The 25,809-nt window shown below is 42.0% G+C and overlaps 1 protein-coding gene across 1 annotated transcript in view; it reads left to right on the forward strand.

Moving 5' to 3' along the window:
- mylkb (myosin light chain kinase b) overlaps window positions 1–25,809 on the forward strand; it is a gene marked incomplete at both ends in the record, with an annotated part of 118,918 nt that overhangs the window by 44,085 nt on the left and 49,024 nt on the right. The window contains 7 exons of the mRNA XM_080752954.1: window positions 1,064–1,175; window positions 5,661–5,696; window positions 7,473–7,563; window positions 12,454–12,657; window positions 15,314–15,377; window positions 17,068–17,221; window positions 25,652–25,775. Coding sequence (XP_080609080.1) covers window positions 1,064–1,175; window positions 5,661–5,696; window positions 7,473–7,563; window positions 12,454–12,657; window positions 15,314–15,377; window positions 17,068–17,221; window positions 25,652–25,775 — 785 coding nt within the window. The remainder of the gene's footprint in view (window positions 1–1,063; window positions 1,176–5,660; window positions 5,697–7,472; window positions 7,564–12,453; window positions 12,658–15,313; window positions 15,378–17,067; window positions 17,222–25,651; window positions 25,776–25,809) is intronic.

The raw sequence follows: 25,809 nt of genomic DNA on the forward strand, positions 1-25,809 counted from the left end.
ATGACACATTAAACATGGGCCAAATGTTCAAATATTAGAGGCAGAAATTGTGAAAATAGCAGATCTGCTATCTGCTATTTTCACAATAGAACCGTGTTATACAAAATTCCTCAACTCTTAGTGCTCGTCAGGGTGGGTGGGGGGGGGGGGGGGGGGGTCCCCAGTTAAAACATGATTATTTCGGGGGTCACGGTCTGAAAACACTACACTACCTGTCTTTGGGCATTGCACATAGAAGTAAGCGACGTGTTATTGAGCTGGATTATTGTTATATGATCCTAGAAATTGGGTTAAATATTCTGGAAAAGTTTTGGAAATGAATTGTTAAAAATCTGTGGGAACCCTGTATTAGGTTGTGGGAACCCTGTATTAGGTTGTATTGGAGTTCTGACGTGTGTGTGTGTGTGTGTGTGTGTGTGTAACCCTAACCCTAATAATAGCCATATGTAGATCTGCTTTTCTTGAAAAAAAGGTGTGTGTGTGTGTATGTGTGTGTGTGTGTGTGTGCGTGCGTGCGTGTGCGTGTGCGTGTGTGTGTGTGTGTGTGTGTGTGTGTGTGTGTGTGTGTGTGTGTGTGTGTGTGTGTGTGTCGGTACCTATTCGTCCGCCAAGGCAACGCGGAGAACCCACCCCTCATTTCTCACATGGCCCTCTTCTAGCGCCACCATGAGGCCGATTCTTGCAAAACACATTTTTGGACACTGCTCCTACAATTTTTGCCCTAAAATCACACAAATCGGTACACAGTATGTCTACACTCATCCCATCAACATGGATCTGTCCCATATAGCGCCACCTTCAGGCCGATTTTTAAAAACACATTTTTGGACACTGCTCCTACAGATTTTGCCCTAAAATCACGAAATTCACTACACAGTATGTCTACACTCATGTCATCAACATGGATCAGGAAGATTTTGGAAAAACACATTTTTGCCCTATTTGTGGAGATAAGCGACCTATCTCCCGATTAGGGAGTCTTACTGGCAATGTGTGTGTGTGTGTGTGTGTGTGTGTGTGTGTGTGTGTGTGTGTGTGTGTGTGTGTGTGTGTGTGCATGTAGAACCTCCTCCCAGAGCGTCAGTATAAGTTCCGGGTTCGAGCGGTGAACGTCTACGGTGTTGGAGAACCCAGCGCTGAGTCTGAACCTGTGACTGTGGGTCTGGTGGATGACGGTCAGTGCACGCACACACACACATGCATGCACATACGCACACACACACATGCATGCACGCACGCACACACACACACACACATGCATGCATGCACGCACACACACACACACACACACACACATGCATGCACGCACGCGCACACACACACACACACGCACACTACTTAACACAACGGCCGCCAAGGTTTCTAACATTTCTAGCTGTTGCTGCTGCCGCCATTCGCTTTATTTTGAAGAGCCTCGGAAGCTTTGTGCGTGTGCACGTGAGTGTCCGCTGACGATTGAGGAAGAGAATCCCTTTGTTTACAAACGCTTGCGAAACTAAAATCCAAACCGGGGCCGACCATCGCGGTAAAGTGTCGCCGTGATCTCTGCTTCCCTGGCGTTCTTTGCACCTTATTCAGAGATAAAGCTGTTTTTATGTTTCACCATAGAATAGAAATCAATGCAGCCTAGATGCTCCATTTTGTTTCTTTGCGAGTCACGTTATGACGTATGGAACAGGGTCTTTCACAGACAACACAACATGCGCGCAGCTGCAAGCTGCACAGTTAACCCTTTGTCTCGTTCCTCAACGGGATAACTGATTTTTGACACAGCGACCTCCAGTGGCTGTATCTCCTTACTGAACGAGTTTGGCTCCATGGGTGTTAAGCAGGGGTCTTCAACTTTTTCATAATGCCCCTATCATAGTCGGCACCGCGGTGATAAGCTATCCACCGCGGTGTAGCCTTTTTAAGTCATAAAACTACAACATTACGTCATTACTCGCGATGAAGAGCTTTCCACCGCGAACCCCGACACATCTCTCTGTTTTTACTATCAGACAGATCGGCCCATCACCCCGTTCACTGATTGGTCGATCTAGACCAGTCAGTCACGGTGAATAGGACTTCACCGTGACTGACTATGATGGCCTCCACTTGTTTTAACACTTCAGGTGGATAGCTGATCACCTAAAATGTGTGGTGAATAGCTCTTCACCCTGGACTCTGATAGAGGCTTTAGTTGAGAGAGAGGTTAAGCAGGGACCCCCTCTACAACATTGTGTTAGTTGAGAGAGAGAGGTGAAGCAGGGACCCCCACTACAACATTGTGTTAGTTGAGAGAGAGATGAAGCAGGGACCCCCACTACAACATTGTGTTAGTTGAGAGAGAGATGAAGCAAGGACCCCCACTACAACATTGTGTTAGTTGAGAGAGAGGTGAAGCAGGGACCCCCACTACAACATTGTGTTAGTTGAGAGAGAGATGAAGCAGGGACCCCCACTACAACATTGTGTTAGTTGAGAGAGAGATGAAGCAGGGACCCCCACTACAACATGTTAGTTGAGAGAGAGATGAAGCAGGGACCCCCACTACAACATTGTGTTAGTTGAGAGAGAGATGAAGCGGGGACCCCCACTACAACATTGTGTTAGTTGAGAAAGAGATGAAGCAGGGACCCCCACTACAACATTGTGTTAGTTGAGAGAGAGATGAAGCAGGGACCCCCACTACAACAGTGTTTTAGTTGAGAGAGAGATGAAGCAGGGACCCCCACTACAACATTGTGTTAGTTGAGAGAGAGGTGAAGCAGGGACCCCCACTACAACATTGTGTTAGTTGAGAGAGAGATGAAGCAGGGACCCCCTCTACAACATTGTGTTAGTTAAGAGAGAGATGAAGCAGGGACCCCCACTACAACATTGTGTTAGTTGAGAGAGGTGAAGCAGGGACCCCCACTACAACATTGTGTTAGTTGAGAGAGAGATGAAGCAGGGACCCCCACTACAACATTGTGTTAGTTGAGAGAGAGAGGTGAAGCAGGAACCCCCACTACAACATTGTGTTAGTTGAGAGAGGTGAAGCAGGACCCCCACTACAACATTGTGTTAGTTGAGAGAGAGATGAAGCAGGGACCCCCACTACAACATGTTAGTTGAGAGAGAGATGAAGCAGGGACCCCCACTACAACATTGTGTTAGTTGAGAGAGAGATGAAGCAGGGACCCCCACTACAACAGTGTGTTAGTTGAGAGAGAGATGAAGCAGGGACCCCCACTACAACATTGTGTTAGTTGAGAGAGGTGAAGCAGGGACCCCCACTACAACATTGTGTTAGTTGAGAGAGAGAGAGATGAAGCAGGGACCCCCACTACAACATGTTAGTTGAGAGAGAGATGAAGCAGGGACCCCCACTACAACATTGTGTTAGTTGAGAGAGAGAGATGAAGCAGGGACCCCCACTACAACATTGTGTTAGTTGAGAGAGAGAGAGAGAGAGATGAAGCAGGGACCCCCACTACAACATGTTAGTTGAGAGAGAGATGAAGCAGTGACCCCCACTACAACATTGTGTTAGTTGAGAGAGAGATGAAGCAGGGACCCCCACTACAACATTGTGTTAGTTGAGAGAGAGATGAAGCAGGGACCCCCACTACAACATTGTGTTAGTTGAGAGAGAGATGAAGCAGGGACCCCCACTACATGTTGTATAACATTGTGTAGCAGATTGTCATAGATTTCACAGATATAATCATAGACTTGATTGACAGCAGTGTCATCAGTCCATGTTGGATTTGTGTTAATGTGGGGTTTTTTTTTTCAGACATTAAACCACTTTTTTTAACCTCTTCACCAGGTTTCCCCAATTAGTTTTCCCCAAGGGCCGAATTATGTCTAGGGTACCAAGCCGAGGGCCACAACATTGAATCATGTCTAGGGTACCAAGCCGAGGGCCACAACATTAAATTATGTCTAGGGTACCAAGCCGAGGGCCACAACAATGAATTATGTCTAGGGTACCAAGCCGAGGGCCACAACATTGAATTATGTTGAGGGTACCAAGCCGAGGGCCACAACATTGAATTATGTCTAGGGTACCAAGCCGAGGGCCACAACATTGAATTATGTCTAGGGTACCAAGCCGAGGGCCACAACATTGAATTATGTCTAGGGTACCAAGCCGAGGGCCACAACATTGAATTATGTCTAGGGTACCAAGCCGAGGGCCACAACATTGAATCATGTCTAGGGTACCAAGCCGAGGGCCACAACATTGAATTATGTCTAGGGTACCAAGCAGAGGGCCACAACATTGAATTATGTCGAGGGTACCAAGCCGAGGGCCACAACATTGAATTATGTCTAGGGTACCAAGCCCAGGGCCACAACATTGAATTATGTCTAGGGTACCAAGCCCAGGGCCACAACATTGAATTATGTCTAGGGTACCAAGCAGAGGGCCACAACATTGAATCATGTCTAGGGTACCAAGCCCAGGGCCACAACATTGAATCATGTCTAGGGTACCAAGCTGAGGGCCACAACATTGAATCATGTCTAGGGTACCAAGCAGAGGGCCACAACATTGAATCATGTCTAGGGTACCAAGCCCAGGGCCACAACATTGAATCATGTCTAGGGTAACAAGCTGAGGGCCACAACATTGAATCATGTCTAGGGTAACAAGCTGAGGGCCACAACATTGAATCATGTCTAGGGTACCAAGCCCAGGGCCACAACATTGAATCATGTCTAGGGTACCAAGCTGAGGGCCACAACATTGAATCATGTCTAGGGTACCAAGCTGAGGGCCACAACATTGAATTATGTCTAGGGTACCAAGCTGAGGGCCACAACATTGAATCATGTCTAGGGTAACAAGCTGAGGGCCACAACATTGAATCATGTCTAGGGTACCAAGCTGAGGGCCACAACATTGAATTATGTCTAGGGTACCAAGCTGAGGGCCACAACATTGAATCATGTCTAGGGTAACAAGCTGAGGGCCACAACATTGAATCATGTCTAGGGTACCAAGCCGAGGGCCACAACATTGCAGGGGGCGACGGTGGCATTCCCACTACTCCAGAGACAGTTTTCGTCGTTGTCGGGTGAAAATCTTGTATGTCAAAAACCGTTCCTTTTGAATTTATCATTTAAAAAATGATTTAAACTAGTGAGAACAGCCGATCTGCTATTTTCACTACTTTTGTGCAACAGCCTTGTATGATGAAGCAGGGCTTTGCTTTGCGAAAAAATTTATACATTTGAAACTTGGAGATTTCTGCCCGACAGTGACGATTTACTTTGTTGGCCTCCCAGCCCCCAAAATGGACCGAAGGCCGACATTTTATTTAATTTTTTTTCCTAATGGTCCAGGCCGGGAATGAACCGGCCGTTCGGGAGTTGTCCCGCTTTTCCCAATGGCCAGCACGTCCCTGCTTTCCTCTACTTTCCCTGCATTTGTTTCTGGAAATACTTTTGTTTTCCAAGATTCTTTTCACTGATAATTCTTCTCTTTTGTTACTGAAAAGAAAAGTCACGTTTCAACACTTCTTTTCATTGGAAATAAGAATGTGAACAGCAATTACACAACAGCACCTTTACACAAACACTACTCTATCACTGGCAATGTTCTGATAATTTAATGCACGCGCGCGCGCGCACGCACGCACACACACACACACAATACTAACTGTGTTGTTTTTTTAACTCAACAGAAGTCCACGAGGAGGAGCCTGAAGAGGATGATGAAGGTACCTGTCAATCATTCTATATGACCTGTCAATCATTCTATATGACCTGTCAATCATTCTATATGACCTGTCAGTCATTCTATATGACCTGTCAGTCATTCTATATGACCCGTCAATCATTATGACCCGTCAATCATTCTGTATGACCCGTCAATCATTCTGTATGACCTGTCAATCATTCTATATGACCTGTCAGTCATTATATATGACCTGTCAGTCATTCTATATGACCTGTCAGTCATTCTATATGACCTGTCAGTCATTCTGTATGACCTGTCAATCATTCTATATGACCTGTCAGTCATTATATATGACCTGTCAGTCATTCTATATGACCTGTCAGTCATTGTGTATGACCAGTCAGTTAAGGCTGGGCAGTATATCGAAAATGTATCGATATGGAGGGATAAATGTGAGGGATACATATTAAAATGTATCGATATGGAGGGATAAATGTGAGGGATACATATTAAAATGTATCGATATGGAGGGATAAATGTGAGGGATACATATTAAAATGTATCGATATGGAGGGATAAATGTGAGGGATACATATTAAAATGTATCGATATGGAGGGATAAATGTGAGGGATACATATTAAAATGTATCGATATCGAGGGATAAATGTGAGGGATACATATTAAAATGTATCGATATCGAGGGATAAATGTGAGGGATACATAATAAAATGTATCGATATCGAGGGAGAATTGTGAGGGATACATATCGATGAAGACGGCTTGAAATGAGGTATTGGTGAATGTGTCAAATGAATGAACAGACACACTATGCATGCACATAGCACATGCACAACAGCAGTCCATCTGTAACCAGGTGTGGTTATTTCAATAAAACCATTGTTGGAAAATAGAAATAAGGCATTTAATGTCTTTATTCTATGTGTGCATGCATGGATATGATATTCATTATCTGGTTTATTCTATGTGTGCTGTGCAGTGTGCATGCATGAATGTGATATGATATTCATTTAATGTCTTTATTCTATGTGTGCTGTGCAGTGTGCATGCATGGATGTGATATTCATTTAATGTCTTTATTCTATGTGTACTGTGCAGTGTGCATGCATGGATATGACATTCATTGTCTGGTTTATTCTATGTGTACTGTGCAGTGTGCATGCATGGATATGACATTCATTGTCTGGGTTATTCTATGTGTACTGTGCAGTGTGCATGCATGGATATGATATTCATTATCTGGGTTATTCTATGTGTACTGTGCAGTGTGCATGCATGGATATGATATTCATTATCTGGGTTATTCTATGTGTACTGTGCAGTGTGCATGCATGGATATGATATTCATTATCTGGGTTATTCTATGTGTACTGTGCAGTGTACATGCATGGATATGATATTCATGTTCTGGGTTAGAAAGGCAGTGGACCTAAAGCAGAAAAACACTAAAAACGATACAATGTCGTTGTTTTTTACTAATATCGATATCGAGGTATTCAACGACGTTATCGAATATCGCCCAGCCTTACTGTCAATCATTCTACATGATCTGTCGGTCATACTGTATGACCTGTCAATCATTCTGGGACCTGTCATTCATTGTGTGTGTGTGTGTGTGTGTGTGTGTGTGTGTGTGTGTGTGTGTGTGTGTGTGTGAGCGCGCGCGCGTGTGTGTGTGAGCGTGCGTGCGTATGCGTGCGTGCCTGTGTGTGTGCGTGCGTGCGTGTGTGTGTGTGTGCGCGTGCGTGCCTGTGTGTGTGTGTTGTGTGTGTGTGTGTGTGTGTGTGTGCACGTCAGACACAGACAAGGATCCAGACTACAGAGATGTTGTCATCAGAACCGACGTGAAAGTCAAGGAACTTTATGATGTGGAGGAGAGACTGGGAACGTAAGATTTATAGATCTACTACTACTGAATAACTATAACTATACATCTATAGATCTATAGATCTACTACTGAATACTCTCTCTATAACGGTCGGGACTGTAATTTAACTCAATGTTTCACTGCCTGCATTTGACACGGATGGATTCACACCAACAGTGAACCGCATTGCTTTTCTAAAACAGTTACATTATGGCAACATGAAAAATCACAACCCATTCTCACTCTCTTTGCTGCACCCTCCCGACGCCGTGTCTTTCTTTCCTTTGCTTCACCCCTGTGAAGTTTTGGGAGTGACTATTGCGTCTAGGGTGCGACGGAGACGGAGAGTTTTTGGACAAGACAGAGTCTTAGTACGCATGCGCCGACATGTGTTTACTGGAAGATTTTTCACTGACGGCCGTCACGGGGAATCGAACCCCGGTCTCTGGATTTGTATCTCCATGCTCTACCGACTGAGCTAACGAGAGTGACTGGGAAGTACTTTTTTTTTGTGGTTTTATCTTTGACAAAACGTGAAATGATAACGTAGTCCCTTCTTTGAGCCACATTCGGAGGCGGAAGCAGTCCCCTGGTCAAGATTTACTATTCTGTCCATAACGGCACGTAATTCGGTAACGCGGCTGAGTCGGCTCATGCGGCGTTCCCACCGCTCGTCGCGGCAACTCGGCTCGCTAACGCTCGCCTCGGTGGCGACTCACGGGGGTCATCGCCGCCTGAGACGGCGCTGCTCCGTCGTTTATAGTGGCGTGAACGGTAGCGACGGGTGGCTGGTAAACCAAGAAGCCTTCAGAGCGTATCGAATCCCGCATCAGGAACTACTTTTTTTTCTTTCTTCTTAGACCACCCAATGCGTCTAACCCTTGAGACATTAGGCAATCCGTCCGCGTCTATGGTGAGAAGCATTCGGTATTTAAGATCGCGTCGGTTGTATGACGCAATAGGGGTGAGAACCTGTTGAAAATCATAGACATGTACCAATAGACCATATTCACACCGTGGCCATCTTGGATCACATGACTTCCTGGAGTAGCAGCCTGCATTACAAACCATTGTGAACAATGGAGCGATGGTCCAAAAATATGACTTCTATTCAACCAATTTAGTTTTACCAAATCGACAAATGGGCAGATGACAACATCAACATCCCCAAAATGATTAAATAGAAGGGTACATCCACAATATTCATGGCAGTTAGGTTCAGAGTGTTTCTGAGTGTTTTTCTTCACCGCGGTAGCCTGGTACAGTAGCTACAGATTAATGTAGTTTACTGTACGTGTCGGACACGTCGTGGAGACATCGAAGACATCGAAGACAGGGCCGTAGCGCGTCTGATCAGCGCTCTAGGCGAGCTCTCTCCAATGTGCCTCTCTCCACTCGCGCGCATGCGCTTTTTGCGGGTTTTGCCGTGATTTTAGTCGGCTTTGGTCCAGTTTTGGTCCGGTTTTGGTCCGGTTTGGGGCCGGTTTTGGTCCGGTTTGGGTCCGGTTTGGGTCCGGTTTGGGTCCGGTTTTGGGCTGGTTTGGGGCTGGTTTGGGGCTGGTTTGGGGCCGGTTTGGGGCCGGTTTGGGTCCGGTTTGGGGCCGGTTTTGAGCCGGTTTGGGGCTGGTTTGGGGCCGGTTTTGGGCTGGTTTGGGGCTGGTTTGGGTCCGGTTTGGGGCCGGTTTTGGGCTGGTTTGGGGCTGGTTTGGGGCCGGTTTGGGGCTCCATTTCCCAAAATGCACCGCGGGATCACATGACCGGGAAGCGCGGTCTTCTCGTTCACTGCCCTGTTTAGCTGCTGCACAAACATGCAGTTTTCTACCGGCCCTCACACAAACGCTGAAAAAAAACGGTCCTGACTGAAAGAAAAGATTTTTGCGAAATAAACAGGACATTACTTTTCTCGCCAGTACCTCGAAGGTAGGTAAAATGGCAGGTTGCCATGGGCACCAGCAAATTAAATGTTGAATATTTCTGGGCATTCAATGTGTTAACCAGTTTAACCCCGTGTTGACCAGATGGAAGTGTTATTAACCAGTTTAACTCTGTGTTGACCAGGAAGTGTTATTAACCAGTTTAACTCTGTGTTGACCAGGAAGTGTTATTAACCAGTTTAACCCTGTGTTGACCAGATGGAAGTGTTATTAACCAGTTTAACTCTGTGTTGACCAGATGGAAGTGTTATTAACCAGTTTAACTCTGTGTTGACCAGATGGAAGTGTTATTAACCAGTTTAACTCTGTGTTGACCAGATGGAAGTGTTATTAACCAGTTTAACTCTGTGTTGACCAGATGGAAATGTTATTAACCAGTTTAACTCTGTGTTGACCAGATGGAAGTGTTATTAACCAGTTTAACTCTGTGTTGACCAGATGGAAGTGTTATTAACCAGTTTAACTCTGTGTTGACCAGGAAGTGTTATTAACCAGTTTAACCCTGTGTTGACCAGATGGAAGTGTTATTAACCAGTTTAACTCTGTGTTGACCAGATGGAAGTGTTATTAACCAGTTTAACTCTGTGTTGACCAGGAAGTGTTATTAACCAGTTTAACTCTGTGTTGACCAGATGGAAGTGTTATTAACCAGTTTAACTCTGTGTTGACCAGATGGAAGTGTTATTAACCAGTTTAACTCTGTGTTGACCAGGAAGTGTTATTAACCAGTTTAACTCTGTGTTGACCAGGAAGTGTTATTAACCAGTTTAACTCTGTGTTGACCAGGAAGTGTTATTAACCAGTTTAACCCTGTGTTGACCAGGAAGTGTTATTAACCAGTTTAACTCTGTGTTGACCAGATGGAAGTGTTATTAACCAGTTTAACTCTGTGTTGACCAGGAAGTGTTATTAACCAGTTTAACCCTGTGTTGACCAGATGGAAGTGTTATTAACCAGTTTAACTCTGTGTTGACCAGATGGAAGTGTTATTAACCAGTTTAACTCTGTGTTGACCAGATGGAAGTGTTATTAACCAGTTTAACTCTGTGTTGACCAGATGGAAGTGTTATTAACCAGTTTAACTCTGTGTTGACCAGGAAGTGTTATTAACCAGTTTAACTCTGTGTTGACCAGGAAGTGTTATTAACCAGTTTAACTCTGTGTTGACCAGGAAGTGTTATTAACCAGTTTAACCCTGTGTTGACCAGGAAGTGTTATTAACCAGTTTAACTCTGTGTTGACCAGATGGAAGTGTTATTAACCAGTTTAACTCTGTGTTGACCAGGAAGTGTTATTAACCAGTTTAACTCTGTGTTGACCAGGAAGTGTTATTAACCAGTTTAACTCTGTGTTGACCAGGAAGTGTTATTAACCAGTTTAACCCTGTGTTGACCAGGAAGTGTTATTAACCAGTTTAACTCTGTGTTGACCAGATGGAAGTGTTATTAACCAGTTTAACTCTGTGTTGACCAGGAAGTGTTATTAACCAGTTTAACTCTGTGTTGACCAGGAAGTGTTATTAACCAGTTTAACTCTGTGTTGACCAGATGGAAGTGTTATTAACCAGTTTAACCCTGTGTTGACCAGGAAGTGTTATTAACCAGTTTAACTCTGTGTTGACCAGGAAGTGTTATTAACCAGTTTAACCCTGTGTTGACCAGATGGAAGTGTTATTAACCAGTTTAACTCTGTGTTGACCAGATGGAAGTGTTATTAACCAGTTTAACTCTGTGTTGACCAGGAAGTGTTATTAACCAGTTTAACCCTGTGTTGACCAGGAAGTGTTATTAACCAGTTTAACTCTGTGTTGACCAGATGGAAGTGTTATTAACCAGTTTAACTCTGTGTTGACCAGATGGAAGTGTTATTAACCAGTTTAACTCTGTGTTGACCAGATGGAAGTGTTATTAACCAGTTTAACTCTGTGTTGACCAGATGGAAGTGTTATTAACCAGTTTAACCCTGTGTTGACGGAAGTGTTATTAACCAGTTTAACTCTGTGTTGACCAGGAAGTGTTATTAACCAGTTTAACTCTGTGTTGACCAGATGGAAGTGTTATTAACCAGTTTAACTCTGTGTTGACCAGATGGAAGTGTTATTAACCAGTTTAACTCTGTGTTGACCAGATGGAAGTGTTATTAACCAGTTCAACTCTGTGTTGACCAGATGGAAGTGTTATTAACCAGTTTAACTCTGTGTTGACCAGATGGAAGTGTTATTAACCAGTTTAACTCTGTGTTGACCAGATGGAAGTGTTATTAACCAGTTTAACTCTGTGTTGACCAGGAAGTGTTATTAACCAGTTTAACTCTGTGTTGACCAGGAAGTGTTATTAACCAGTTTAACCCTGTGTTGACCAGGAAGTGTTATTAACCAGTTTAACTCTTTGTTGACCAGATGGAAGTTTTATTAACCAGTTTAACTCTGTGTTGACCAGATGGAAGTGTTATTAACCAGTTTAACTCTGTGTTGACCAGGAAGTGTTATTAACCAGTTTAACTCTGTGTTGACCAGGAAGTGTTATTAACCAGTTTAACTCTGTGTTGACCAGGAAGTGTTATTAACCAGTTTAACTCTGTGTTGACCAGATGGAAGTGTTATTAACCAGTTTAACTCTGTGTTGACCAGATGGAAGTGTTATTAACCAGTTTAACTCTGTATTGACCAGATGGAAGTGTTATTAACCAGTTTAACTCTGTGTTGACCAGATGGAAGTGTTATTAACCAGTTTAACTCTGTGTTGACCAGATGGAAGTGTTATTAACCAGTTTAACTCTGTGTTGACCAGGAAGTGTTATTAACCAGTTTAACTCTGTGTTGACCAGGAAGTGTTATTAACCAGTTTAACCCTGTGTTGACCAGGAAGTGTTATTAACCAGTTTAACTCTGTGTTGACCAGGAAGTGTTATTAACCAGTTTAACTCTGTGTTGACCAGATGGAAGTGTTATTAACCAGTTTAACCCCGTGCTGACCAGGGGGAAGTTCGGCCAGGTGTTCAAGCTGCAGGAGAAAGCCACCAAGAAGACGTGGGCGGGGAAGTTCATCAAGGCGTACTCGGCCAAGGACAAGGAGGCGGTGCGACACGAGATCTCCATCATGAACAGCCTGCACCACCCCAAGCTGGTGCAGTGTGTCGACGCCTTCGAGGGCAAGGCCGACGTGGTCATGGTGCTGGAGATGTGCGTAGGCGTAGGCTTAGGTTTAGGTTTAGGTTTAGGCATAGTTTTTAGTCGGGGGTGTTATGGATATTTCGCGCTAATCAGTCTAAAAGTTCAACATTTTGCACAGATGTAGCTCAGGGCATGCTCTAATTATTTAGCTAGGGCGCCCGATTTGGCGACCTTCGGGGTCGCCACAGCGGCCAAATCAAGTTGGGCTCCCATCGACTTTAAATACAGGAGGAAAATACCCAGAAATCATTAGAGCATGCCCTGGGCTACATCTGTGCAAAATTTGGCGCTTTAGACTGATTAGCACGAGAAAAAAACAAACCCTAAGGCCTCCGACTAACATGAATGCTCACCCATACATGCATCGTTTTCTGAGGCCATTTCTAGCCCAAGGAATGTTTTTTGTGCAAAACAAATGCTTGCAATGGATTCAGCATCATGACAAACCCCTAGTTAGACCCCTCACATCTTAACTGTTCTGCTGCCCTTGACGATCCTCACCGTCATTAAAACCGGTTACTACACGACGCCATTGACAGCGCTCACCGTCAATCTTACTGTATTTACAGTAAATGTATTAATACTTACAGTATGTAGCTCCGGTCGCGGCCACATCGGTAATGTCCGCGATTTGTTTAAAACGCACGTTGGGCGTGCACGCGAAGTGAAGCTCCTCCATGTTAAGTCAATGGAGAGGCCCATAAAGAGACTTCATTTACTCCAAATAAGACTTTATATCCCATAGCACAGCTCCAAACAACAACAACAAGACAAGCCTTGCGGCCGCCATGACACACTGTCACATGACACATGTCATGTGACTAGATGACGTAATCGTTGATGTCATTCAGCAGTCCGTGTGTGTACACACATTCCAGGCATGCCTTACACAATAACAGCGTGTGCTAATGGGCGGATCTGCGTGGCGTCAACGAAAAGTTAACCCTTCATACCCTGCAGCACTAATTGTGTTAAAGGGATATTCCACTTTCAAAAAAACTTTTTGTCATTGTATGCTCTAATCAGGCTTGTATGAACACCATGAACAGTTTTTAATTTTCTTCATTCAGTATTTAGATATTTGATGTAAATTTTACCAGGCCCTCCGGCACGCCCAGGCCCCAGGGCCTCTCCCCACACACACTCATTGTAACTTCAAACTCCATTTTAACCATGATAGATTCATTAAAAACACCCATTATTTTTTCATTTTAAAAAATTCTTTGGGAAAATGGAAACAATTAAATGCAATACAAATATATAAAAAATACATGAAAAACGTTATGGAAAAAACATGGCCTGCTCACGTATTAGGAGGGTAGTATGAGTCAGCAGAAAAAATAATGGGTGTTTTTAATGAATCTATCATGGTTAAAATGGAGTTTGAAGTTACAATGGGTGTGTGTGGGGAGAGGCCCTTGGCCTGGAGGGCCTGGTAACATTTACATCAAATATCTAAATACTGAATGAAGAAAATTAAAAACTGTTCAGGGTGTTCATACAAGCCTGATTAGACCATACAATGACAAAAAGTTTTTTTGAAAGTGGAATATCCCTTTAAATACCCAGAAAAAAATTGTTTTTCTGGGTATTTTCCTCCTGTATTGAAAGTCGATTGATTTGGCCGCTGTGGCGACCCCGAATGTCGCAGGCTCGGGCGCCCTAGCTAAATCATTAGAGCATACCCTGGGCTACATCTGTACAAAATTTGGTGCTTTTAGACTAATTAGCACAACATGACAATGTCATCTCCCTAACGCCCCGACTATTTACTGAGGTTAGGTTTATGAATAAGGTTAGGTTTAGGCATAGTTTGACTGAGGTTAGGTTAAGGAATAAGGTTAGGTTTAGGCATAGTTTTACTGAGGTTAGGCTTAGGGTTTGGGTTAGGTTTAGGCATAGTTTTACTGAGGTTATAGGTTAAGGAATAAGTTTAGGTTTAGACATAGTTTTACTGAGGTTAGGCTTAGGGTTTGGGTTAACATTCACCAGCGTCGAACTAAGGGGACGTCACAATATCGTCATTAAGACATTTTACCATTAATTGTCACTCAAATGATTGCAATTAACCATTTGAATTGTTTTTTCAGGTCGTTGACAGTTGACATTTCTGTTTGGCTTGTAGGATTTGAAGTTGCACATGGCAGATAAGACACAAAACCCAAATACAGAAATAAATGACTGACATATTTTCCAACCTATTTAAAAAAGAACATTAATTCAACATTGATTCAACACGTTGTGACCTTGTAGATCTGCTCTTTCCACATTTTTTGAAGATGTCTGAACAACGTGGACATGATTGACGATTATGACAAATAATTGCGATTAGACCGTTATTTAATAATTGATAGATAATTTGATTTGATTTCCATTTATATGAATTGCTCGACAGAAAGCCTAAAAAATTGGACAATATTGCTGATCCCTTTATCTTTTACATAGTTCAATTCATTTGGTACATTAATATACTTCAGCTACAATCCTTCTGCATAAAAAATGGCAAAATGTGTTACAAATGCCATTGGTGAAATCTGTTGATGTCTTCTCAAGATTAGTCATACTGTACCATCGTGTGTGTGTGTGTGTGTGTGTGTGTGTGTGTGTGTGTGTGTGTGTGTGTGTGTGTGTGCGTGTGCGTGTGCGTGTGCGTGCGCGTATCCAGGATTTCGGGCGGGGAGCTGTTCGAGCGGATCATCGACGAGGACTTTGAGTTGACGGAGAGAGAGGTGATCATAAATAATATAATATATGATAACATATTTAATGTTATATCAAACAGAGAGGTGATCAGATCATATATAATATGTGACTCAGCGTGACTGAGGGGCAGTCATTTCGGAAGGCAGGGTTTTTCACTACTGCTAATATGACTTTTTTTTTTCTAAAATGAAAAAAGCCACAAATGCATCTCAAAATATCTAGGCTACATTTCACTTAAACGCCAGAGCTTAACTCTGCATGTAAATAAGACTTTTTTTAATTAATGTGAGAGATCGTCAGGTCATTTGCAGGTTAGACATTTATTTAGAACTTGAATATCTCAAAAGTAGTATTTCAGCATGGCATCATTCTATAAGCCATATCTTCAAAACTGTTGGGTCAATCTCCACAACCAATATATCATTTTGTTGAAATGAAAAAATTAAAATGAGAAAAAATGCAATGACTAGCCGTCAGCCGCGCTGGGACACATATAATCTATGATAACATATTTAATGTTATATTAAACAGCAGACATGTATTCTATTAAGTAGCCTATCATGTGATAACCAGGTGATCACATAGCCTATCATGTGATAACCAGGTGATCACATAGCCTATCATGTGATAACCAGGTGATCACATAGCCTATCATGTGATAACCAGGTGATCACATAGCCTATCATGTGATAACCAGGTGATCACATAGAGATCTGTTGCCCAGAGGCAGAGCTGTATAAAGTATTAAAAAAAAAACTATCACACATCATATTATGTATTAAATATAATATGTGATAACAGGTGATCATATATATTATAATATAATATAATATAATATGTGATAACAGGTGATCATAATATATTATAATATAATATAATATACTATGTGATAACAGGTGATCAAATATAATATAATATAATATAATATACTATGTGATAACAGGTGATCATAATATAATATAATATAATATAATATAATATAGTATACTATGTGATAACAGGTGATCATAATATAATATAATATAATATAATATAATATAATATAATATAATATAATATAATATAATGTGATAACAGGTGATCATATATAATATAATATAATATAATATAATATAATATAATATAATATAATATACTATGTGATAACAGGTGATCATAATATAATATAATATAATATGTGATAACAGGTGATCATAATATAATATAATATAATATAATATATTATAATATAATATAATATACTTGTGATAACAGGTGATCATATATAATATAATATAATATAATATAATATAATATAATATAATATAATATGTGACAACAGGTGATCAAGTACATGCTTCAGATCGTGACAGGTGATCATAATAATATAATAATATAATATGTGACAACAGGTGATCAAGTACATGCTTCAGATCGTGTGATAACAGGTGATCATAATATAATAATATAATATGTGACAACAGGTGATCAAGTACATGCTTCAGATCGTGTGATAACAGGTGATCATAATATAATAATATAATATGTGACAACAGGTGATCAAGTACATGCTTCAGATCGTGTGATAACAGGTGATCATAATATAATAATATAATATGTGACAACAGGTGATCAAGTACATGCTTCAGATCGTGTGATAACAGGTGATCATAATATAATAATATAATATGTGACAACAGGTGATCATATATAATATAATATAATATGTGATAACAGGTGATCAAGTACATGCTTCAGATCGTGGATGGAGTGAGTTTCATCCACCAGCAAGGCATCGTCCATCTGGACCTGAAGCCTGAGAACATCATGTGTGTCAACAAGACGGGAAGCAAGATCAAACTGATCGACTTTGGACTGGCCAGGAGACTAGGTAACCCTAACCCTAACCCTAACCCTAACTAATACCACACTATACCCTAACCCTAACCCTAACCCTATACCACACTATACCACACTATACCACACTGTACCCTAACCCACACTATACCACACTATACCCTAACCCTAACCCTATACCACACTCTATACACACACAAGATCAAACTGATCGACTTTGGACTGGCCAGGAGACTAGGTAACCCTAACCCTAACCCTAACTAATACCACACTATACCCTAACCCTAACCCACACTGTACCACACTATACCCTAACCCTAACCCCAACTAATACCACACTATACCCTAACCCTAACCCTAACCCTAACCCTATACCACACTGTACCCTAACCCTAACCCTAACTAATACCACACTATACCCTAACCCTAACCCTAACCCTGTACCACACTCTATACACACACAAGATCAAACTGATGGACTTTGGACTGGCCAGGAGACTAGGTACCACACAGCTATACTTTTCACCCTTTATACTGACAGCTGTCGTACTGAGGAATGTCTGTCTGAATGTCGTACTGACGAACCAGACCAACACATTCTAAAGTACTCTGATGATACAGTTTTAATTTCACTCTTAGATAGTTCCAGTGATCCTGGACTGCACCAACTCAGAGTGAATAAGGTGGTTGAATGGAGTGATAACAACGCTCTCATCATTAACACTAAAAAGACAGAAGAGATTGTTTTTGGTGCACCACCAGATACACACAGATCTCCCATTACTATTCATGGTGAACAGATCAACCAGGTATGTTCGTATACGTACCTCGGAGTAGTAATAGACCATCTTTTGTCATGGAAAGATCAGATTGAATCTGTGTGTAAGAAAACAAAGCAAAGAATCTACTTCCTTCGCCATTTAAGATCATTAGGTGCTAGTAGACAGATTCTTCTTATGTTTTTCACGTATGTCATTATGAGTGTTCTTCAGTACTGTAGTACCACCTGGTATGGATGCTTGTCTGCAGCCCTTAAGTCACAACTGCTGCAACAACTGAACATTTGTTCAAAGATAGTTGGACAACCACTTCAGAGGCTACAGTATATACGACTACATATGATAACAGCATAAGGTTGGCAAGAAATATTACCTCTAATAGTAGCCATGTGTTGCATAGAGAATATAGGTTGCTGCCTTCAGGAAAGAGATACAGTGTTCCAGCATACAGTAAGGTCAGACTAAAAAGGTCCTTTGTCCATCAGTCGACATTAAGGCTTAATCAGGAGTTTGGCCAGAGGTAGGCTTAGCGGTGGACACTGCTCTTGTCTGTATTATCCTTATGTATGTAAACCTGTCTTGTTTTTGTTCCCCTGTGTCAAATGTTTGTATAACTGTATATGTTTCGCATACATGGCTGCTGTGTTGCAAGACAAATTTCAGTGTGAACTGACAATAAAGTACTATAGTCCGGGAGGCAGGCCCAGCCCTCATAATGTCCTCTGCTAACTTTTTTTCACTATTATTTCCTGTTAGCATATACCTTGGGCCATCACAAGTTCATACTGAACACCCCCAACTCGGGGCCGTTTGGTCGCAGGGGCCCAAAAACCCATTTTTTGGTACCTGTCTCTGGCGAAATTATGTAAATGTATAAAATAATTCACTAAAATTACATACATTGTCACACACGTATGAAATTTGGTATGGAGTATCCTGACACATAGGGGTAAGTGGCAAAATAGGATTATAGTGCTTACTACCAATGTATTTTAAGATATCACCCTCAACATCCCCAGAAACACAATAAAATTGCTGTCCGCTTGACACATTATCATCAAATATGATAATTTTCAAGCAGGTTATGGTGAATATAATGACCTCTACTGTATATAGAAAACTTCCCACATTCCTAAGCTTCAATTTGAGCCCAAGATAATCTTCTCATCTTGAGAATTACTGTTTCTGTAGCCAAAATACTGCACTATACCTCAAATCAGAGAAAATATAATATTCAGTCAGTAGCTTTACAGAAGCCTAGAATCCAACAATGGGTTCACAAGTACTGCTGTTTGAAGTTATAAACATGAAAAATGAGTACTAGCAGGGAAGTAAATGTTATTAAAAATATGTTTCATATGCACAAAATAGCTCTTTGCAATACAAAAATCAAACATCGGTTTGACGTGGAGCGGTGAATCTGAGCAGCTATATCCTGTGTGTGTGTGTGTGTGTGTGTGTGTGTGTGTGTGTGTGTGTGTGTGTGTGTGTGTGTGTGTGTGTGTGTGTGTGTGTGTGTGTGTGTGTGTGTGTGGGGGGGACAGGTTATTTAGACAAACTGTACTGTACCTTACTGTACCTTACTGTACTGTACCTTACTGTATTGTACCTTACTGTACCATACTGTACCTAAATGTACTGTACCTTACTGTACTCTATCTTACTGTACTGTACCTTACTGTACCTTACTGTACTGTACCTTACTGTACTGTACTGTACTCTACGGTAAGGTAGAGTAACTGTACCTTACTGTACTGTACTGTACTCTACGGTAAGGTAGAGTAACTGTACCTTACTGTACTGTACTGTACTGTACTGTACTGTACCTTACTGTACTGTACTGTACTCTACCGTACTGTACCTTACTGTACTGTACCTTACTGTACTGTACTGTACTCTACGGTAAGGTAGAGTAACTGTACCTTACTGTACTGTACTGTACTGTACTGTACTGTACTGTACTGTACCTTACTGTACTGTACTGTACTGTACTCTACCGTACTGTACCTTACTGTACTGTAAGCTCTCATAGCATAGAGTGGAGCATGTAAGCACTATAAGCCTATACTACTATAAACACTTTTGACCACAACAAATAGTGTAAAAGCGATAGCTTGTTTTGGTCAAAAGTGTTTTTATTTTTCATGAATCCGGTACTAGTTGTCGTTACAAACACAGACAAGCAATCAATCACACTCTGCTAAACAGATGTTATGCTTTTATGTATTTTGCCAAGTCCCGGAAAAGATGCCCTGTGATTGGCCATTACAGTCACTTTGACTGGCACTTGTGCCGAATACTCACCCCAAAACATTATTTATGAGATTGTGGTGGCTTGTGTGGGACAACCAAGGCATGGATGTGTTTGTAATGACAACTAGTAACACACTCATGAAAAAGAAAATCACTTTTGAACAGTAGTGTAAAAGTGATCTCTATGCTATGAGAGCTGCCGGGTTCTGCTGTGGAAACTGGACAACACCATTTCTACCTAATAGACCCCATGGTCTTTTGGGATCAATATAAGTAGGTTAAATTAGCATAGAAGTGATTTATTTAGGGCGGAGTTGTCCTTTAAGTTATACAAGTAGATGAGTGGAACTATGAACTCATCACCATACCCCTTTCCCCCCATCAACCATAGTAGATGAGGGATGCAGTATGTTGGTAGGTAGTTAGATGAGGGATGCAGTATATGGTGGTAGGTAGTTAGATGAGAGATACAATATGGTGGTAGATAGGTTGGTAGATGAGAGATTCAGTATGGTGGTAGGTAGGATGTTAGATGATGGATGCAGTTTTGTGGTAGGTAGGTAGGTAGGTAGGTAGGTAGGTAGGTAGGTAGGTAGGTAGGTAGGTAGGTAGGTGAGAGATGCAGTATGGCGGTAGGTAGGTAGTTAGATGAGGGATGCAGTATGGATGTAGGTTGGTAGGTATTTAGATGAAGGGGATGCTGTATGGTGGCAGGTAGGTAGTTAGATGAGGAATGCAGTTTGGTGGTAGATACTGTAGGTAGTTAAATAAAGTATGCAGTATGGTGGTAGGTACAGTAGGTAGTGCATCTGTAGACCACTTTAGTGCAACTGTAGAATGCTTTAGTGAATCTGTAGATCAAGTGCATCTGTAGTCCACTGTAGTGCATCTGTATACCACTGTATGCATCTATAGACCACTGTTCTCATATGTAGACCTCTGTACTATGGATGCGGTATCTGCACTCGAGGTATCGGTACTCGCCCCGATACCAGCCTATTTTGCTGTACTCGTACTCGTCCGATATTGCTCACAGCAGTGCCAGTCCATATACCATTTTGTCCTAAGACACAGTTTTGTGTATGTTAGTTCAACTAATGAACAGTGTTTTAACCTTCTCTCACTCTAGGCATGACAACATAATTATTTAAAGCATTTTATTTTATTTAAAGCATTTTATTTTATTAGAGCGCCACACACAAGCACTTGTACAGAAATGTAACTTACAGTATCGGTATTCGGTATCGGCAAGTACTAAATTAAGTACTCATACTTGTACTTGGTCAGCAAAAAAGTGGTATCAGGACATCCCTACACTGTACTACAGTACATAGACATTATTCCTGGCCCATTGCAGGAGGGACGCCCCGCTCCCAACTACCCAGTCAGTCTACAGGGTACTTCCGGGTTCTGTCAGGCATGCATGCATATGTTAAGTCAAATTATTTCCCTCAACCTTTATCTCGTTTTTTTAGCTGTACTGTACTGTACTATCACAACTGCCCCCCACTGGGGGCCCCAAGGCTGAGGAATATCTTGCCCCTACACGTCAGAGCTGTACAGTCAATTGGTATTTTTCATCTTTATCAATCAAATATAGTATGCCTTTCCTTTACTGGTGCTGATGTTTTCTTTTTGTTCCTTGTATTCTTCTTTGTATTTTATGCTGTTATCTTTTTATTATATTCTATTTGTTTTAACCTGTGCAGCACTTTGCGTGACCTGATCATGTTAAATGTGCTTTATAAATACATTTTGAGTGCTGAGTTGAGATGCAGTATACTCTAGTGACCTATACAGTAGATACGGTACAGTGGTCAATGTATGTGGTCTATAGATACAGTACAATGGTCCATATATGAGGTACAGTGGTCTATAGATGCACTACAGTGGCCTAGAATAGATGCAGATCTCATGCGGCTATTTCTTTTTTCATACCTCTCTCCCACAGGGGAACTTTTGCTATACTGTATTATTATTGTATTGCAAAGAGCTATTTTGTGCATATCAAACATATTTTTAATACCATTTAAAAACATTTGCTTCCCTGCTAGTATTCATTTTTCATGTTTATAACTTCAAACAGCAATACTTGTGAACCCATTGTTAGATTCTAGGCTTCTGTAAAGCTACTGACTGAATATTATATTTTCTCCGATTTGAGGTATAGTGCAGTATTTTGGCTACATAAACAGTAATTCTCAAGATGAGAAGATCATCTTGGGCTCAAATTGAAGCTTATGAATGTGGGAAGTTTTCTATATACAGGAGAGGTCATTATATTCACAATAACCTGCTTGAAAATGATCATATTTGACGATAATGTGTCAAGCGGACAGTCATTTTATTGTGTTTCTGGGGATGTTGAGGGTGATATCTTAAAATACATTGGTAGTAAGCACTATAATCCTATTTTGCCACTTACCCCTATGTGTCAGGATACTCCATACCAAATTTCATATGTGTGTGACAATGTATGTAATTTTAGTGAATTATTTTATACATTTACATAATTTCGCCAGAGACAGGTACCAAAAAATTGGTTTTTGGGCCCCTGCGACCAAACGGCCCCGAGTTGGGGGTGTTCAGTATGAACTTGTGATGGCCCAAGGTATATGCTAACAGGAAATAATAGTGAAAAAAAGTTAGCAGAGGACATTATGAGGGCTGGGCCTGCCTCCCGGACTACTATACCATATCATATATCATATACCACACTATACCACACTTTCTAAAACGGCTAGTTCCATTCCTTGATTCTGATTGGCTGGTTGCCGTGGTATGTGAGACTATAACCACCACCTTGAATCAGTTTATATCAAAGCCAGGTGCGTTATTTCTTTCCACTGTGCCGTGAGGCTGAACTAGAGAAGCAAGCGTTTGATTTTCTCTCAAATCCTGCCGTGCGGGTGCTTCTAAGCACCGCCCGCATGCATAGGACAGTGACAGTGTGTGTGTGTGTGCGTGCACTCGCTGCACCGCGAGGATCTGCAGACAGACAGACAGACAGAGAGAGAGAGAGAGGCAGGCATAAGACACTCTTCCTCGGTCCTCCCTTGCTCAACACTGTAGCCTAAATTAACCTGCTGCTCCATCAAACTTCAAGAAACAACAAATTAAAGTTGATCCTATTTGTCTTGACGTCTCCATTGTACTCCGTTTGAAACGTTGCCGTTCAAAGCAAACGAGCACCTCCGACAAAAGTATCACGCAGTATTCCATGGATCAGATAGGAACAGCAATTGAATGCATAACGTTTTAATCCATCAAATCCCTTTAGAGAGAGCAAAAGGACCCTTAAATTCGTGTTTTGACTACTTTGAAAATAGCAGATATACACACATAATCTCTAATAATCTATCTATAAATGCGAGAAGTCTCTGTGTGTCTGTCTGTCTGTCTGTGTGTCTGTCTGTAATCCGCGTATCTCGAGAACCGTTCGTCCCACCGGCTTCAGATTCGGCACGCGCGTTCCCCGCCGCGGCACGGAGTGCAGTGCCGGGTCTCGACCCGACCCGACGCGCGGTTTTCTTTTTATATCTCCATATATGGACATAAATGGACAGAGGCAAACAGATGGTCAAAGATCTCCATATATGGGCATAAAATGGGCCGCAGACAGACAGATACAGATATCTCCATATATGGGCATAAATGGACACAGGCAAACAGATGTTCAAAACGGGTCCTATGACAACAGGTATAATGAGGTTTGCATTAAAGGGGGAACCGGCACTGTGTCTGCAACACAGTTGGAGGCACAGACAGATACTCCATATATGGGCATAAAATGGATGCAGATAGACAGATATCTCCATATCTGGACATAAAATGGACCCAGAACTATAACTGCAGTGATCTCCATATATGGACATAAAATGGACGCCGACAGACAGACAGACAGATAGATATAATCTCTAATAATATAATAAAATATACTAATTCTGCCATAATGATTCAGATGTACAGAATTGAACTGTGTGTGTCAAGATATAGTCCATTGTCAAGATAGTCACATGAGTGTATTGTTTGCTTGAAGGTCTGGTGACATGGCCAAAACTAGTCTGGGATCACTTCACTTTACAAGGTTTGATCCGGTCGGGAGCGGAAACCACTTTACGTCATGTTGTAGTCCTAGACAGACTACACTTTGGCCGGAACTATCAACCGGATTCAGTTTTAACCCAAAATTTTCCCCTGCGCCCAAGGACATAGTTTTAGGGCCTACCTAATAAACACCTTGATGCGGAGTAGTTTTGCTTTCGAAAAATTCGTTTGGTATATGCATCTTTTAGTCCAACTCATAGCGACTGGCAAGACTACACTAGGCTTCTCGAGCATTTTAATAGTGATTGGAGAAACAAACGAGGGGAACTAAATCAAAGCGACGCCGCTTCTTCTAGTGGTTTCCACGCTTTAGGCGGAAACCAAACGGTCTGTTGTGAATGAACACCAGGCTTTCTCCCGAGAAAGACTGGTAGGCGAGGTTAGGCCAAAACAGCTAATTATTGCTATCAAATTAGCATTTTTTTTTTTTATGATGTCATGTACCCCCATGTTAAATTACCCAATCAAATTAATTTATTGTAGTTACTGTACTGAAAGTAGTACTTTCAGTACAGTAACGGCAATACATTAATTTGATTGGGCTAATGGGGGGGGAGGGGCGGAGTCGAGCATCCATATCATTATCTTTTGAAACTGCCCCAAAAAAAGCTGTCCGAGGTGTGTTTCCGACTTTCAAAACCAACTTTAAAACTATCAGTTCTAGGGGTAAAAATTATATAGCATTCGCTATAAAATCAATGGTTAGACCGATAAAAAAGTACATGTCTTCTTCAAAAAAGGTGTCAGAGATTAGTTACGAGGGTCAACACGCTTCTCCCCGTCTATGAGACGGTTTTGTCGGCCATACCCTGTTGTCTCTTGCCCTAAACCTGACTGGAGCACCCGGGACACCGGAGCAAGCGTAGAACGAGGGTCCAGCGATCTCCTCCTCCGACCTCCGCAGAGGAGGTCCGTGGCTCATACACTCTGTGTGTGTGTGTAGCCTGTGTGTGTGTGCTTTCGCGCGTGTGTGTGTGTGTGTGTGTGTGTGTGTGTACACACACAATAGCTCTCGCAAATAGCCGTGCGGTGCAGCGCTAGCCGTGCTACACGCTAACAACGAGGCATCACGTTGTGCGCGGCACCGCACGACGGACGAAGTATACATTGTGCGGCACTGCACGACGGACGAAGTATACATTCACTACTAACTGATACGGCCCCGCCTCCTTTTCAGACTGTTTGGAGAAACACCACGTGACCTACTGTATCATAATGTTAAATTTCGGCCGGTGTCGCCACTCCTTTAAGTGTTCCTCTCTCTCTCTCTCTCTCTCTCTCTCTCTCTCATTCATTCTCTATGTCTCTCTCTCTCTCTCCTCCAGAGAATGCGGGGACCTTAAAGGTGCTGTTTGGAACCCCAGAGTTTGTGGCTCCAGAAGTCATCAACTACGAAGCCATCAGTTATCCTACTGACCTGTGGAGCATCGGGGTCATCTGCTACATCCTGTGAGTCAAGGACCCCTTAAAGCATGCAGTGACC

The sequence above is a fragment of the Nannobrachium achirus genome (assembly GCF_963921795.1).
Source record: "Nannobrachium achirus genome assembly, chromosome: 22".
Taxonomy (NCBI): Eukaryota; Metazoa; Chordata; class Actinopteri; order Myctophiformes; family Myctophidae; genus Nannobrachium; species Nannobrachium achirus.